This window comes from Manacus candei, unplaced genomic scaffold, assembly GCF_025592945.1.
Source record: "Manacus candei isolate 608988 ecotype Guabito, Panama unplaced genomic scaffold, ASM2559294v1 h1tg000025l, whole genome shotgun sequence".
Taxonomy (NCBI): Eukaryota; Metazoa; Chordata; class Aves; order Passeriformes; family Pipridae; genus Manacus; species Manacus candei.
The window spans coordinates 7,936,887-7,950,102 of record NW_026138073.1 but is presented as its reverse complement, the minus strand read 5'-3'; the positions used below and the strand labels follow the sequence as shown (position 1 = coordinate 7,950,102).

Genomic DNA, 13,216 nt, shown 5'->3' with positions numbered 1-13,216 from the left:
CAGTTTTAAAAAGGCCTCTGACAGTTATAAAATGAATGGTGTGAGATGTCAGATACATTTATTAAAAATGTAGAAAATTATAAAAAACAGAGGATGTAGATATACATTACCTCAATCACTTGCCACCAGCAGGCACCTTCAATACCACAATTTATCCTCCCACTCAGTGAGTTCTGCATGATAATTTCATTGATATTGTTGTGCTCTGTGCTCAATATAAATAGTTTTGAAATACTAGTTATAAAACTCAACAGGTCATTAGGCAAGTCTATCAAGAGTTTATTGTGTGAGACACCCAAACTTTCTTGCCAGCACAGCTAAACTTAGTACCATTTTCACTTTTGTGTGGTGGTAAATTATTCAGCTCACAAATGCTAAAACTTGAAATGTTTATGGAAAAAGCTTGTTTTAGTAATTACACTTACTCCATTTTATTGTGAGCTTCCTGTAGCATTAGTCTTAAGGTCCTGGCGTTTCCTGATGTTGGATATTTATCATACACTTGTGCCTCTGGCAGGTTGACAGGTACAGTGGGAACTTCATACAAGATTCATGGCAGCTTCGTACTTTTTTGAGGAACAAAATTATGATGCAGAAAGTTTGTAGATGTGCGTGTGGAGATATATATTAAAAAACACTGTGTCCATGACTGTGTAATACAGATATTAATGTATAACCGTAAGGAAATACAAAGGTTTTGAAAATATGCATTAAAAACTTCGCCAAAGGTAATTGAAGGTGAGGAAGTCTAGTTAAAGAATCCAGCAATAACTGTAGCATCTGTGGATATGAACGTTTAAGGAGAGCACACATATCACTCTGTCTTTCGGTTTAAAAGCTGCAGACATTATAGGATAGTTTATATTTAGCAGCGTGATTTAAAGCCTTTCTTTGCATCTGCCACATTTTGGCAGTGTGACAGTATCACTGACACAATCAGTACTGAAGATCAACTTTCCTTCCACAGCCCCCCATGGCTGTGTGGTTCTGTAGGTGTGGTGGCACCGGTGCTTCTGGTGCCGCTGCTCGTGGTTGCTCAGAGGTTATCGAAATCCAAACCCTTTTTGTTCTGTCTTCCTGTGTTTTGTGTTTGTTCCAACAACTGCTGGTTAAGATATCCCTTATCAGAGATTGTTCTTGGGGAAAATTTCTTTCAGATTTTTTGAGTTCTCAAAAAGCTGTCCTTGGGTGTTCGCAGCTCTCCCGTGCCTTGCACGCACCTCTCAGACTGGGTGATGCTCAGACCTATTTGGGTCTCAGCAAGCTCTTCAGGATCTTGCTCTTGCAATTCAGTCTCATTTTTCAAGCAGTAATTGGAATTTTCTGCAAGCACGAGTGTCTCATGTTAAACAGAGTGATGACAGAGAATAATAAAATGAAAAGCCCTTTTCCCTCAGGGCAGGAAATTTTTGTTCAAAACAACACTGTGAACTCTTAACTACAGGCTCTCCTTCTCCATCCCTTTGATTTTGGTATGCCATCATTTTAGAGCAAGACAGTATAATTTCAGCAACTTTTCCCCCTAATATAATAATTCAACAACCTGGTTACTTTCTCTGCAATGGGAAGACCCCTGAAAAATGCCACTGATTTTTATCAAGGCTTTCAGGGATTTTTATGCCTTCACCTCTGCAGCCTTGTGCTAAATCACTCAGCAAGAGATATGTCATTCAAATCATTCTTTTTGGCCTTATATCTAAATGCAGTCTTTAGGCTTCATCCTATGGGATTCACTTTATTTCTTGTTCCCAGGAGGGGTCTGGAGATGAGAAGAGAGGGTAAAGGGAGGCTGATTTTTCAGCCAGTCTGGTTCTGCAGTATGTGCCTTGCCTCCTGTCAGTACTCACGTGGCTTAAACACCTTCTCCAGTGCTTTCCTGGACTTACTGATACAGCTCCTTTTTAAATGGCAAAAAGTGATGATGGATCTTATGGCATCAAGTAACAGTTTCAGGGTTTTTGTTCCTAGATAAGAGAGAAGCCCCAGAGACTGAGATTTCTGTAGGATCTTAAATTGCATTCAGTTCCATAGTGAATTTCACTGATATTTGTTTGTTTAAAGCAATCTTTTCCTGTTAGAAAATCCAACCTGCTATTGAAGTTCATTGCTTTGTAGCTGAACAAGGGCACTGCTTCCTTGCTCTTTCTCAGTGTGAAAAAAAAGGAATCAGTTTTGTTTACTGGTGGTGACATTTCTTTTCGGTGTTTCTTGAGATTTGGCTCATGATGGAGCAGTTCAAGTGTGTCAGAGACTCAGAGGCAGAGATTCAGATCTGTAGTGCTCCTCAGCTAAATGCTGAGATGGTTGGGCAGGTCACAGCTGCCAGTCCGTGCAAAGGAAAGCTTTTCTGTTTATCCAGAGCCTATAAAACTTGCAGAGGTTCTTACCTGCTGTGGTCCTTTAAGTATTTAAGCTGCCCAACTAAAGCTGTGCAAGCAAAGCTTGGGACATTTTTGTTTTAAGAGGAAATATTATTTCTTTCCACCCATTCTTAATAACTGGTTGGATTTTGCCCTAAGACAAACCTGGAATTTTCCCTTTTATACTCGCTTATTCTGAATGGCACAGTACTGTCCCAGCTGAAATAGCCAGATACTTCTAGAAATTCTGTGTCAGAGGTGTCCCCGTTGGCTTTCAAGTGAGATTTGGCTTTTAAGCACTTGAATTCTTTCTGGTTTTTGTTTCTTGTGCTTTAAGCAGGAAGGCAGGCTGTGGGAGAGATAACTTGCTTGGTTGGCATCACTTACATACTTGAGCAAACACTACTGGCATCCAAGCAGATACCAAGCCACTGCTTAGCAGGCCTTTTGCCCTATTTTGGGTGAGCTGGTCTCACATCCTTCCAACCCAGGGAGAAAAGAACTTTTGCTGCTTTATATGAACCAGAGACATGCTGCCTCTGGTACAGATCATGTCTGTGTATGAGGATAACTTCTGTCTGCGTAACTTCTGTGGGGCAGTGAGAAAAAAGTAGAGCTGGAGAGGGATCAGGGATAAAAACCTTTCTGCAGCATCCCTTTTCTTACAGCTCTTGTAAATATCTGCCTCTCACATAATCATGGATGGATTTTCTCCCATATTAAGATGATGGGATAGGATGTCCCAATGAAGTGACTGAGGTAATTTGCTTTAATTACAGAGGTGAGGGGTTTTGGTTGCTTTGCAATCATTACTACCATTTTCATTCAAAAACGAGAATTTAAGAGGCATCAAATAGAGACAAAGATTTGTCTGAGATAATATTGTTTAAAAAAACCAACCAAACAAACCAAAAACCAACAAAAAGAATGAAGAATAGAAAACTTCCAAACTGTAAACCCCTATTTTTTCGTGTCGGGTCTGGGATTTAAAGTCAGATTTTTGTGAAAACATTGAAAACAAGTGAAATTAAAAAAATCCCAGTGTTGATATTTCTGCCTCTTTCCCAGCTTGTAAATGAATGATCAAATATTACTCAGAAATTGCCTGGTTTAATTGTCTGTTAATCTCTATCTGGATATTGAGTAAAGGCAAATATGTTACACACCAGTCTGTATCAGAGTAGCTGATCCATTAATTAGAAAATTATGTAAAATCAGGGAAATGCCAGTATTTTTAATAACAGATGTTTTAAACAAAAGATTGTGGGGAAAAAATAATTTATTTTTTTTTAAAGTGGAAGTTTTTATACACGCTTTAATTAGATTTTGTCAGAATACATTATTTTAATGGTTTTTCTTTAATGAAGACTGCTCATTGCTTTGTACAGTAAAAAGAAGGAAAAAAGTAATCTCGGATTCTATTTAAAGAGCAGACAGTGTATTAAAAACTGTTAAAGGTGCTGCAGTAATTGACAGAAAGATTTTGCATGAGAAAAGAATCTAGGAAGCATCAGGTAATTTCAGGCAAGGCTGAGTGATAATATCTCTGGCCTTAAGTGTTGTTTGAAGCTTTGTGTGTCAGACACCACAGTGTTGCTGAGGTCCCTGACCCCAGCTCTGCTTTCATGCCTTGGAAGCCAGTGGCCCTTTTGTCCCTGATTTAAGCTGAGGTGTAAGGTCACGTCCTCAGGCACCTGGCTGCAACCCAGAGGGTGCTCATGGAGTGTCCAGAGATGCTCTGTCCTTGTACCAGCCCAAGGCAGGAACAGAGCAAGTGTCCTGTGACTCTGCGGAGTGGGAGTGGTGAAAAAATGCCCTGCAGGGTTGGGAGAGAGTGGTCTCCTCTTCAATGCTTAGAGGGATCACTGAGGCTGAATTCCCTTTCCTTACTGCTTTCCTTAGCCCCCAGGCCTGTCCCATCACTCAGGAGTTCTTCAGTCACCATCTCCTCTTGCTGCCATGAGCTGGGGGATGAATACATCCCTCCTTCCCCAGTGTGGGCACTTCATTGTTGGACCCAAGCCTGTGGTTTCCTGGAGGCAGGACGCTGACTTCAATATCTGAAAATGCCAAATGTTATCAGTTATTATTCTCTTTCTGTACTGCTCCCACATCAAATACTCCATCTCCAGGACTTGGTGTCTCCTGGACCGGGGCTGTCTGATGTTTGCTTGCAGGTTGTCCCACTACTTCAGTGGAAATGTGTATTATTTATTAACACAGGTGAGGGTTCTTACCTTGTTTGGGCTTTTGGAAACCAAATTATTTATCAGACTTAAAAGGCCAGCTCAAATTCATTCAAAATTTTATTTGATTCAAGCCACCATGCTTACTGTTGGAAAAATGAAATACAAATAATTCACAAGTTCCTCTGTTTCAGATGGGTAAATGTCACACACAGAATTAGGGGATATTTTTTTTTTTTTACTAGGTTTAAGTGAAACAGAGTCTTTATTTAGTGTCATGTTTTTATTTAAAAGCATTTATTTAAAGTTCTAAAAAACAAAGAATTCAATAAAGCAAGACAGGTGTAACTGCAAATGATTAATGATATAATTCTCGGTACTTTATAAAGTGTCTAACGCTGAAGAGATTTATACAGTGCAGAATGGCAATTGTGCTTTGATGGAAGGAATAGGTAATCAATATCTGCAAGCTTGGAAAAAGTGTTCTATTTCCTCCTCTAATGATATAGGGGTTTTTTGCAAAGCAAGGATGTCTGGAGCATGAGACACTTGGAAGAAGAATTAATTTGAAGTCTGTAGTGGAAGATCAGTTTCAATTAAAACTGCACTTGAATGTCCATGAAAAGGAGCAGGCAGTTAGGCCTGAACCTTCTGATGACTACCAAGGAATAAATGAATCCCACTGCACTGTTCTTGATTACATTTTATAGGTTGTTGAGCTTTTTTTTTTCTGGGTAGGGGATATAATTTAGTTTGGTTTAAAACTCAAAAGTTTTCTTGTCGCCTCCCCATCCTACCTTTGCCTTTTTGTGCTCATTGTTAAAGCTGGGTTGGCCCCAATTCTGCGCTGCTGGGAAGGGAGATGTTGGGGTCGTGGCCTCTATTTCTGTCTAGAGTTGCTGCCATAATGGTGTAGGTCATATTGCATGTACTAATTTACATATCAAAAACTTCTGAAAGAAATTAATGGCAAACCTTTTCGTTTATAAGATCCTGTGCTGATTTTAACTAGCAGGCCTTGAACCTCTAAGTCGGAGCTTAGCCTTCTGACCGTAATTTGGGATGTCAGGACTTGGAGTCACAGCACCAGCACTAAGTTGGGGTTTCGAATTGCTGAGAGCATTTAATTGCATTAGATTTTTTTTCTTTAATAATTCAGCACCAGTTTGGAAACATTTTATACAAGGAAACTAATACTGTCACGTGAAGAAAGCAGATACTGCTAGACTTTTCTTTGGTAAATTATAGATTTATAAGCAAGTGAAGCTACTGTATTTATAGGAAGAGATTTATTGCTATGAAATAAATTCAAGCAAGTCAAGTTAATTAAAAAAAAGCAGACAATGTTTTTTTAAAATGACACAAAGCTATATAAGCCTTCAAAGGTCTGTGAGAAACTATTTTTCAGCAAAAGTCAGTCCAGGTATCTAAGTCACTTGAGGTTTTAATTCAACATGGTGGTTTGTTTGTTTACCCTTATGGCTTATTTTATTCATTTTGACAAGGAAGTTGTCACTGCAAATAGATTGAGAGCTGGCTATACTTAAAATAAATAAGTAAATGAAAAATTATGGCAAGATGCACGGAAGGAGCCCTACAGTTCCTGTTAAAATAAATCCGCCGACTCAAAAAAAAAAAAGTCCCCATTGACACAGAATACTTAAAAAAGAAAAATCTGAGTTTGCAGCTCCTTTTGAATGCACAGCTGAAACCACTGAGATAGCCTCTGTGAGCAGAGTGCTTTTGAAAAGCTCACCCCTTTTTTATAACAAAGCCAAAACACAAGAGCTGGCAGATTTGATTATGTGTAGTGCTAAACATTTTAAAGCAAATTCCCAAATTTCATAGGGTAAGATGCAAGGTTGTATGAAAAGTAAATCTGAATTTCCAATTAATTCACTGTAAACCAATTACTAAGAGCATCTTGATTTGGGAAAAATACCAGTATTTCAGCAGAACGCTTTTGGTTTCCCCCACATAAGATTTTTAATAATTCTTTTCTCCTTGGTTGTGGTACATTGGGAAATTAACTGGAAGTGGCTTTTGCTGACAATACAAGTTGAACCACGAGATAAATGAAACTGGTTTTTAACCTGGGCAGATGATGTAAATGATTTTTAAAGGATGTTACAGTTTTGACTAATTGTACTTGAAAGTAAAACACTTTCTTCTTGTCACTTGGGGACCAGACAGCATTTGTGTGTGATGAGTACAGCACAAAATCTCGCTATTGATTAAGTGTCCTGCATTCGCTCATGATTGCATTTTGCAACCAGACAGATTAAAACCCAGGGTCCAGAGAAACTGGCCTTCACAACTGCTGGGTTTGGATGGCACTAATTGAATTTACATGTGCTTCTCAGATGCAAGGCTAATAAATGCACATTGATGCATCATTTACTGCTGTCTGCCTATCGAACAGACCTGCTGACTGTGTAGTTCAGAGGTTCGATACAGGTGTGACTCAGGAGAGCAGGGTTCTCAGGAGAGCAGGGTTCAACTTGGTTTTGGTAGTTGAGCTTCGGCAAATTGTTTCCCTTCTCAGGAGGGAGGGTCTCAGGAGAGCAGGGTTCAACTTGGTTTTGGTAGTTGAGCTTCGGCAAATTGTTTCCCTTCTCAGCCATCAATTTCCAGCTGGAAAGCACTTTAAGAACTGTGAGCAACAAGTGCTTTACAAGAACTCTGTGCTGTTATTTCAGGAGCTTAAAATGCTGTTTGCGCTCATGGGAAGATAATCTCTTAGTCTCTGTAAATACAATTTAAAGTTGGGGAGGAAGGTCATAAGAAAAATTTGAAATTTGTAGGAGATTCTCCTAAGTGTGCTGCTGAGTATTGTAGTGCATCTGGAGCTGGTATGTGGTGTGGATGGCAAGGTCTTTGTCTCAAACCTTTTTTTTTCCATATTATTTTAATTGACTGTTCATCGAAACCAGAAAAGTCATGTAAGAATAGCAGCAAAAGAAAGTTAATGTCTTCCTGACAGGAAGTCCTCTTTAGTTCCTCCATCCAGAGTAATTTTTTTCCTTTGTTGTTTTCTTTAAATTTACTAATCTACATTTAGTTTAATTCTTTCTTTTTATCTTTTCTGGCTTCAAAACCTCTAAAAGAAATGCGATCATTCATAAAGATCATATTATTTAAGTGGAGCATTGCACAAACACAAGTTAATGGATAGCGCCTACATTATTTGTCCACTGTGAAAAGGTAAACTATAGAGTAATATATTAGGGCTGAAGCTTTAGGGGAGTTCCTGTAGCACCATGCTAATTGATAACACTTGCACAAGAGGAGCTTGGGAACTGCAGATAGTTTTATAGAATAGTAATTTTTAAAAAAGGCCGTTGTTCATTAGTGCCAGAGGCAAAGTTGGAGCACGGCACAAAGCCAGTGGATTTCAATCTCCTCATAAGTTTACACGTCTTAACCTCTTTCACACGAGAGACGCGTAACTGTGGTGGAGTTACCTGGGGAGTTCACGTGCTTCATCCTCACACTTAAGAGTTACCCAGCACTGTTGAGCCACTGGAATGTTAATTGGCATTGGTATTTTTTAACAGGTACCTATGGTCCCGAGCACTGGGTTACTTCCAGCGAGAAGTGTGGAGGGTCTCACCAGTCTCCCATAGACATCGTAGACCATCTGGCCCACGTTGGAGATGAGTATCAAGAACTGCAGCTTGATGGTTTTGACAATGAGTCTTCAAACAAGACTTGGATGAAAAACACAGGGAAAACGGGTATGTTCTCTTCTACTCGTCTCCATAGCCTGCCTGCAGTCAATTAAAAATTCAAGCCATGTTCCACCCTCCTCCTTTTTCATCGTTCTGTTGTTTGGGTTTTGTGGCTCTCTTTTTTTTTTTTTATATAATTTTCCAGTAGGAGCCACCTACCTCTGCCTCTGCATTCTGTGCAGAACTAGTTCTGCAGATTGATTTTAAGGGGGCTTTTTTTAAGGTGGTTTTTTATTGCTTTTTTTTGTTCTCAGTATAAACTAATTCTCCTGGTAGTCAGTTGTTCCTCAGAATAAAAGGTGGTATAAGAGTTTCAAGGTGTAACCTTGAATTATCAGCTTTGGGAGGCTGTAACATCTAATCCAAAAGAATGCTGAAATGCAGGACTCGGGAGGAAGAAAAGGGGAAGTCTTAGAAATTGGAAGATTTTAGAGAAGAAAGAGCAATAACTGCTCAGAGTAGAGGAGGCTTATTAATGTGTTTCTGATATGATTATAGCACAGTATTCTTCACTGAACTGAATTCTTTTCTGCTCTGTCTGTTCTGCCTTTTAGAGAAAAAAGAACAGGCATGAGTACTGCTTATTTTTACCAAAACAGTTCACCGAAAGGTCAAGGTTGATTTATATGCAAAACCACATGCATTTGATTACTCTTTAATTCTAAAAATGTAAAAAGCAGAAATTACAAGGCCACCCTCTTCATTTGACAAGGTCAAATATTTTTAGGGAATTGGATTAAACCACTAATTAATTCAATTTTATTTATTGGAAGTATATTTTTATCTTTATTAACATCTGACATGCATCTCTATAATGCTTTTCTGTACTGTGTCCATAGCCAGAGGTCTGCTAGCAAAATCCAGGGCATGTACCTGCTCAGGCAGTTTGCAGCATGACCCTGAATACACCCATGGCTTCCAGGGGATTTTGGATCTGAGCCACAACCTGGAGTACAGCAAATGCTTCAGATCCAGCTCCAGTGGTTCAGGATCTTAGCAGAAGCTGAGAGTTATTGCCCCTCAGATGAAATGGAGTGGCAGGCTGTGATCCTGTTTTCTTTTACTGCAAAGCAAATCCAGTTAACATAAACCACCACCAAGCATAGCTGGGGGTTTTGATGCATTACTGAGGGGGTTTTTTTCCAGCTTTACTAAGAAATGCTCCTGTGTGCTTTGAAATCCTGACTTTTTTGCCCTTTGTAGCAACATGAGGTTCAGGCAAGGTTGAATGCTATGGAAATTTGGTGCTTAGTTAATCTATTCTTGGTATGAACCCTGCCCTTATGGTCACAGAGGCTGTTTGTGGTAATCAGCAATAAACGTAATTAGAAATACCATGAGAAAGTGATGGTTCTATTCTTCAAAGAAAGGTGCTAATGCTATACTGTACATGTAATAGTAACATTGCTGCACATATAGTGGGAAACCATGTTAGAATCATAGAGTCATTTAGGTTGGGAAAGACCTCTGAAATCATTGAGTCCTGTTGTTAACCCAGCACTGCCAAGCCCACCACTAAACCATGTCCCAAGTGCCACATTTACCAATCCTTTAAATACCTGCAGGGATGGTGAATCCACTGCTTCCCTGGGCAGCCTGTTCCAGGACTTGACAACCATATTGATGAAGAAATTTTTCCTGATATGTAATCTAAACCTCCCCTGGCCCAACTTGAGGTCATTTCCTCTTGTCCTATTGCTTGTTACCTGGGAGAAGAGACTGACCATCACCTGGCTAAGACCTCCTTTCGGGTAGTTGTAGGGGGCAATAAAGTCCTTTCTGAACCTCCTTTTCTGCAGGCTAAAGACCTTCAGCTCCCTCAGCCTCTCCTCATCAAACTGTGTTCCAGACCCTTCAGCAGCTTTGTTGCCCTTCTCTGGACACACTCCAGCACCTCTATGTCCTTCTTGCACTGAGGGGCCCAAAAGTGAACACAGGATTTGAGGTGTGACCTCACCAGCACTGAGTACAAGGGGACAGTCACTGCCCTGGTCCTGCTGCCCACACTAGTGCTGATACAAGCCAGAACCTTGTTCTGTTGAACTGAAACGTGCCAGCACATTTTCCAGTCTCCACACGGTTGGCAGTGAAAGCTGAACCTTCAGTCTTCTCTGCTGGGTGATTTTAGCACTGCTGCTATATTTGATTTCCTCACCCATTGGGGTATGGATTTTTGCTGACAAGTTATTGCTTCTCAGAACAACAGTAACTGTCACTTTTCTTGGTAACTTACGGCCTTTTCCTGGTAATGTGAAGACTCTTTTTGCCTTGCTGTCAGCCCCGGTTTCTTCTGCTGAGCTCCTGACTCCTCCCTTGTTTTATCAAGTCCCATTCCTTTTCTTGGTTTTCTGACCTTCTGAAGAAAGTTGCCTGGGATTAGTTTTTAAGGGGGTAAGTGGTAGAGCAGCAAACCAAGTAGGATGTTTTGGCTTGTGAGTAGAAGATAGAGGCAGGCTGTGCCATAAATTGTGACACATTTTGGCAGCAGAGTCTTGGAGCAGATGGCCACATGAGACCTTCGTATTGCAGACTGGCAGAGACAGTAAACTAAATAACTGTTTAAGCAATGGTGATGGATGTAGAGGGCATTTCTCTGCAATTAATGACTGGTTAAAAGAGACAGGGGTCCCAGGCAAAGCCAAAGGCCCTTAACCTTAACGCTCGTTAACTGGCAGGAAATGTGTTACTTAGGTTATTGTTATTGCTATAGGACCTAGTCATTTTTTTTTTAGAATAGAACAATGAGTTATTTTTATGCTCTGAAATGTTAAAAGGTAAAGAGGTTATTGCTGTTTAGATTTGTTCTGCTTTCTTCTGTGTCCCCTCCCCCCCTGCCCCATATCAGGTAAAGGGCAGACAATATATGGAAAACAGCGTTTCATTCAGGAAATGGAAATGGATTTGTTAGCCCCTGTCTCAACTAGAAATGCTTTTGTGTACAGTTACATTGGCAAAGGCACTAATGTGTGTTTGATTTCATCACTATAGTATCTGGCCATAGTATTAAGTGATAAAGATCACTTGGAAAGTATGCACACATTTCGTGGTTATGTTTGCATTAGTTGCTTTCATTTGGGTCACGTTATAATTAAGTGTCAGCTAGTGTCAGCCAGGCCTGAGGTTGACAAGGCTTCTTTAAACCCAACCTGCCCCATGGAAGAGCACCCATGGGAGCAGTACCTCTGCCAGCATTACACACGTATTGCCACTTTGCCCCTTTTAGGTCATTGAGAACTTCTAAAAACTTCTTCTGCTTAAAGAAACTGGGTTATGCAGTATTTTAAATTAGTGGGCTTTGGGGGTTGATTCCTTCCACTCTGTAGAAATTCTTGGATAAAAGTAGTGGCTCCCAAAGCCCAGTAAGGTGATGCTTTTTTATTCCAGTTCTGAATACTAGAGGTCACTCTTACTGGCAGTAAGAGGATGCTGCTAAGCTGGGAAGGTGATGGGAACACATGTTGTACAGCTCAGCAGTGTAAGAAATACTGTAAAATGAACAATTAGATGAACATTTCAGATTGTACATCCTCCTAATTATCCTTTTAATTATTCATCTAAAACAAGTAAAATGACCCCTGACAGAGCCATAAATTATTTAGAAACTATCAAATATTTATTAGATGCAACTGAATCTCCACAGAGGTTGTTAACAGATGCATGCGAATCTGCTTTCCTGTATTCCGCATCTTCTACAATTTTATCTATGGAATGCATAATTGAATGAGATTTTCACTATTAAAGTACTGCTGAGCCCATTGAGAATTTTTTAAGGGAGGTAGAGAACAGTGGTTCTTTCAGTCACTTACGTTTCACAGAATTGGTGTAAGAAGAGAGTGACTACCAGTAGTACCGCGGCTGACACAGGCACTACCCCATAGCCAGGACTGCATCACATACTTTCCCACGAAAACACTTGGATGCAAAGGAATTGTCAAAAGAAGCAGAAATGATGGAAGAAAATAGTCAGGAGATTTCACTGGCGCTATTTAGATGCATCTGAACATCTCATTCAATTTAACATTTACATAGTTTTGACATAAACAGTTTAAAGTTGAGCTGTGTGGAAAAATGTCACTGTCTCTCCTCATGGGAGGGCAAAAAGCCTGGCCTGCAGCAGAGCCTGCACTGAGTCACCAATAGAGGAGTAACTTCTATTTCACAAGTAGCTTTTTTTGTTGTTGTTTTTTTTTCCAGCAGAAATAAATTCCTCTGTCTTAAATAATAAAATTGGATTTATATTAATGTTTCCATTTCAATGACACAATTGGCTTGAGACCACAGAGAAACCTCTGTGGGTTTTGCTGTTTCCATTAAAAAAAAATCCCTAAACCAACCCCAGATCTTTAAACACAGGATTCTAGACACAGCAAGCAGTAGTCTGCAGTGGCTTTTACAGAAACAAAATTCTAATTTTAGTTCTGTTTTTAAGCAACAGTTTGTGAGGGATGAGAAGAAAGGATTTTGTAGGGAGGAATTTTTAGGAATTGTGTGTATTAAAAATAAGAGATGCTGAAAAGACAGGTGATCCTGTAGTGAGAGTAGTGGACAGGAACTTTTTGAAAGCTGGAGTCAGTTCTTGGTTGGACCACAGACCTCCCCTGTAACAGGTACCAGCTCCCTCCATATGATTTTGCCCTCTATTTGGACCTACAGCTTTTATTGTTACATAAAATACAAAGGCTTTTGGGAGTGAAAAGCAAATACAAAGAGGATCCTTTTGACCCTTATTGAATCACGTAATAATAATGTCAGAGTTACTGTAATAAAACCAAGTTCTCATGGAGGATGTCTCATGAGTGAGTCTCAAAAATATTATTGTCACTCTCCCCATTTTACAGAGGGGGGGCAGGGAGGGTAAGGAAAGCACCCGCCTTGTCCAGCAGTAGAGGTGGGATGGGGCACAGAGGTCCCCACCAACAAAATAAAGGAAATCCAAGAA

At 39.9% G+C, this 13,216-nt stretch overlaps 1 protein-coding gene across 1 annotated transcript in view; it reads left to right on the top strand.

Moving 5' to 3' along the window:
- The window catches only part of PTPRG (protein tyrosine phosphatase receptor type G), a 397,672-nt gene that overhangs the window by 203,688 nt on the left and 180,768 nt on the right, over positions 1-13,216 (top strand). The window contains exon 3 of the mRNA XM_051788769.1: positions 8,104-8,283. Within this exon, the coding sequence (XP_051644729.1) occupies positions 8,104-8,283 (180 nt within the window). The remainder of the gene's footprint in view (positions 1-8,103; positions 8,284-13,216) is intronic.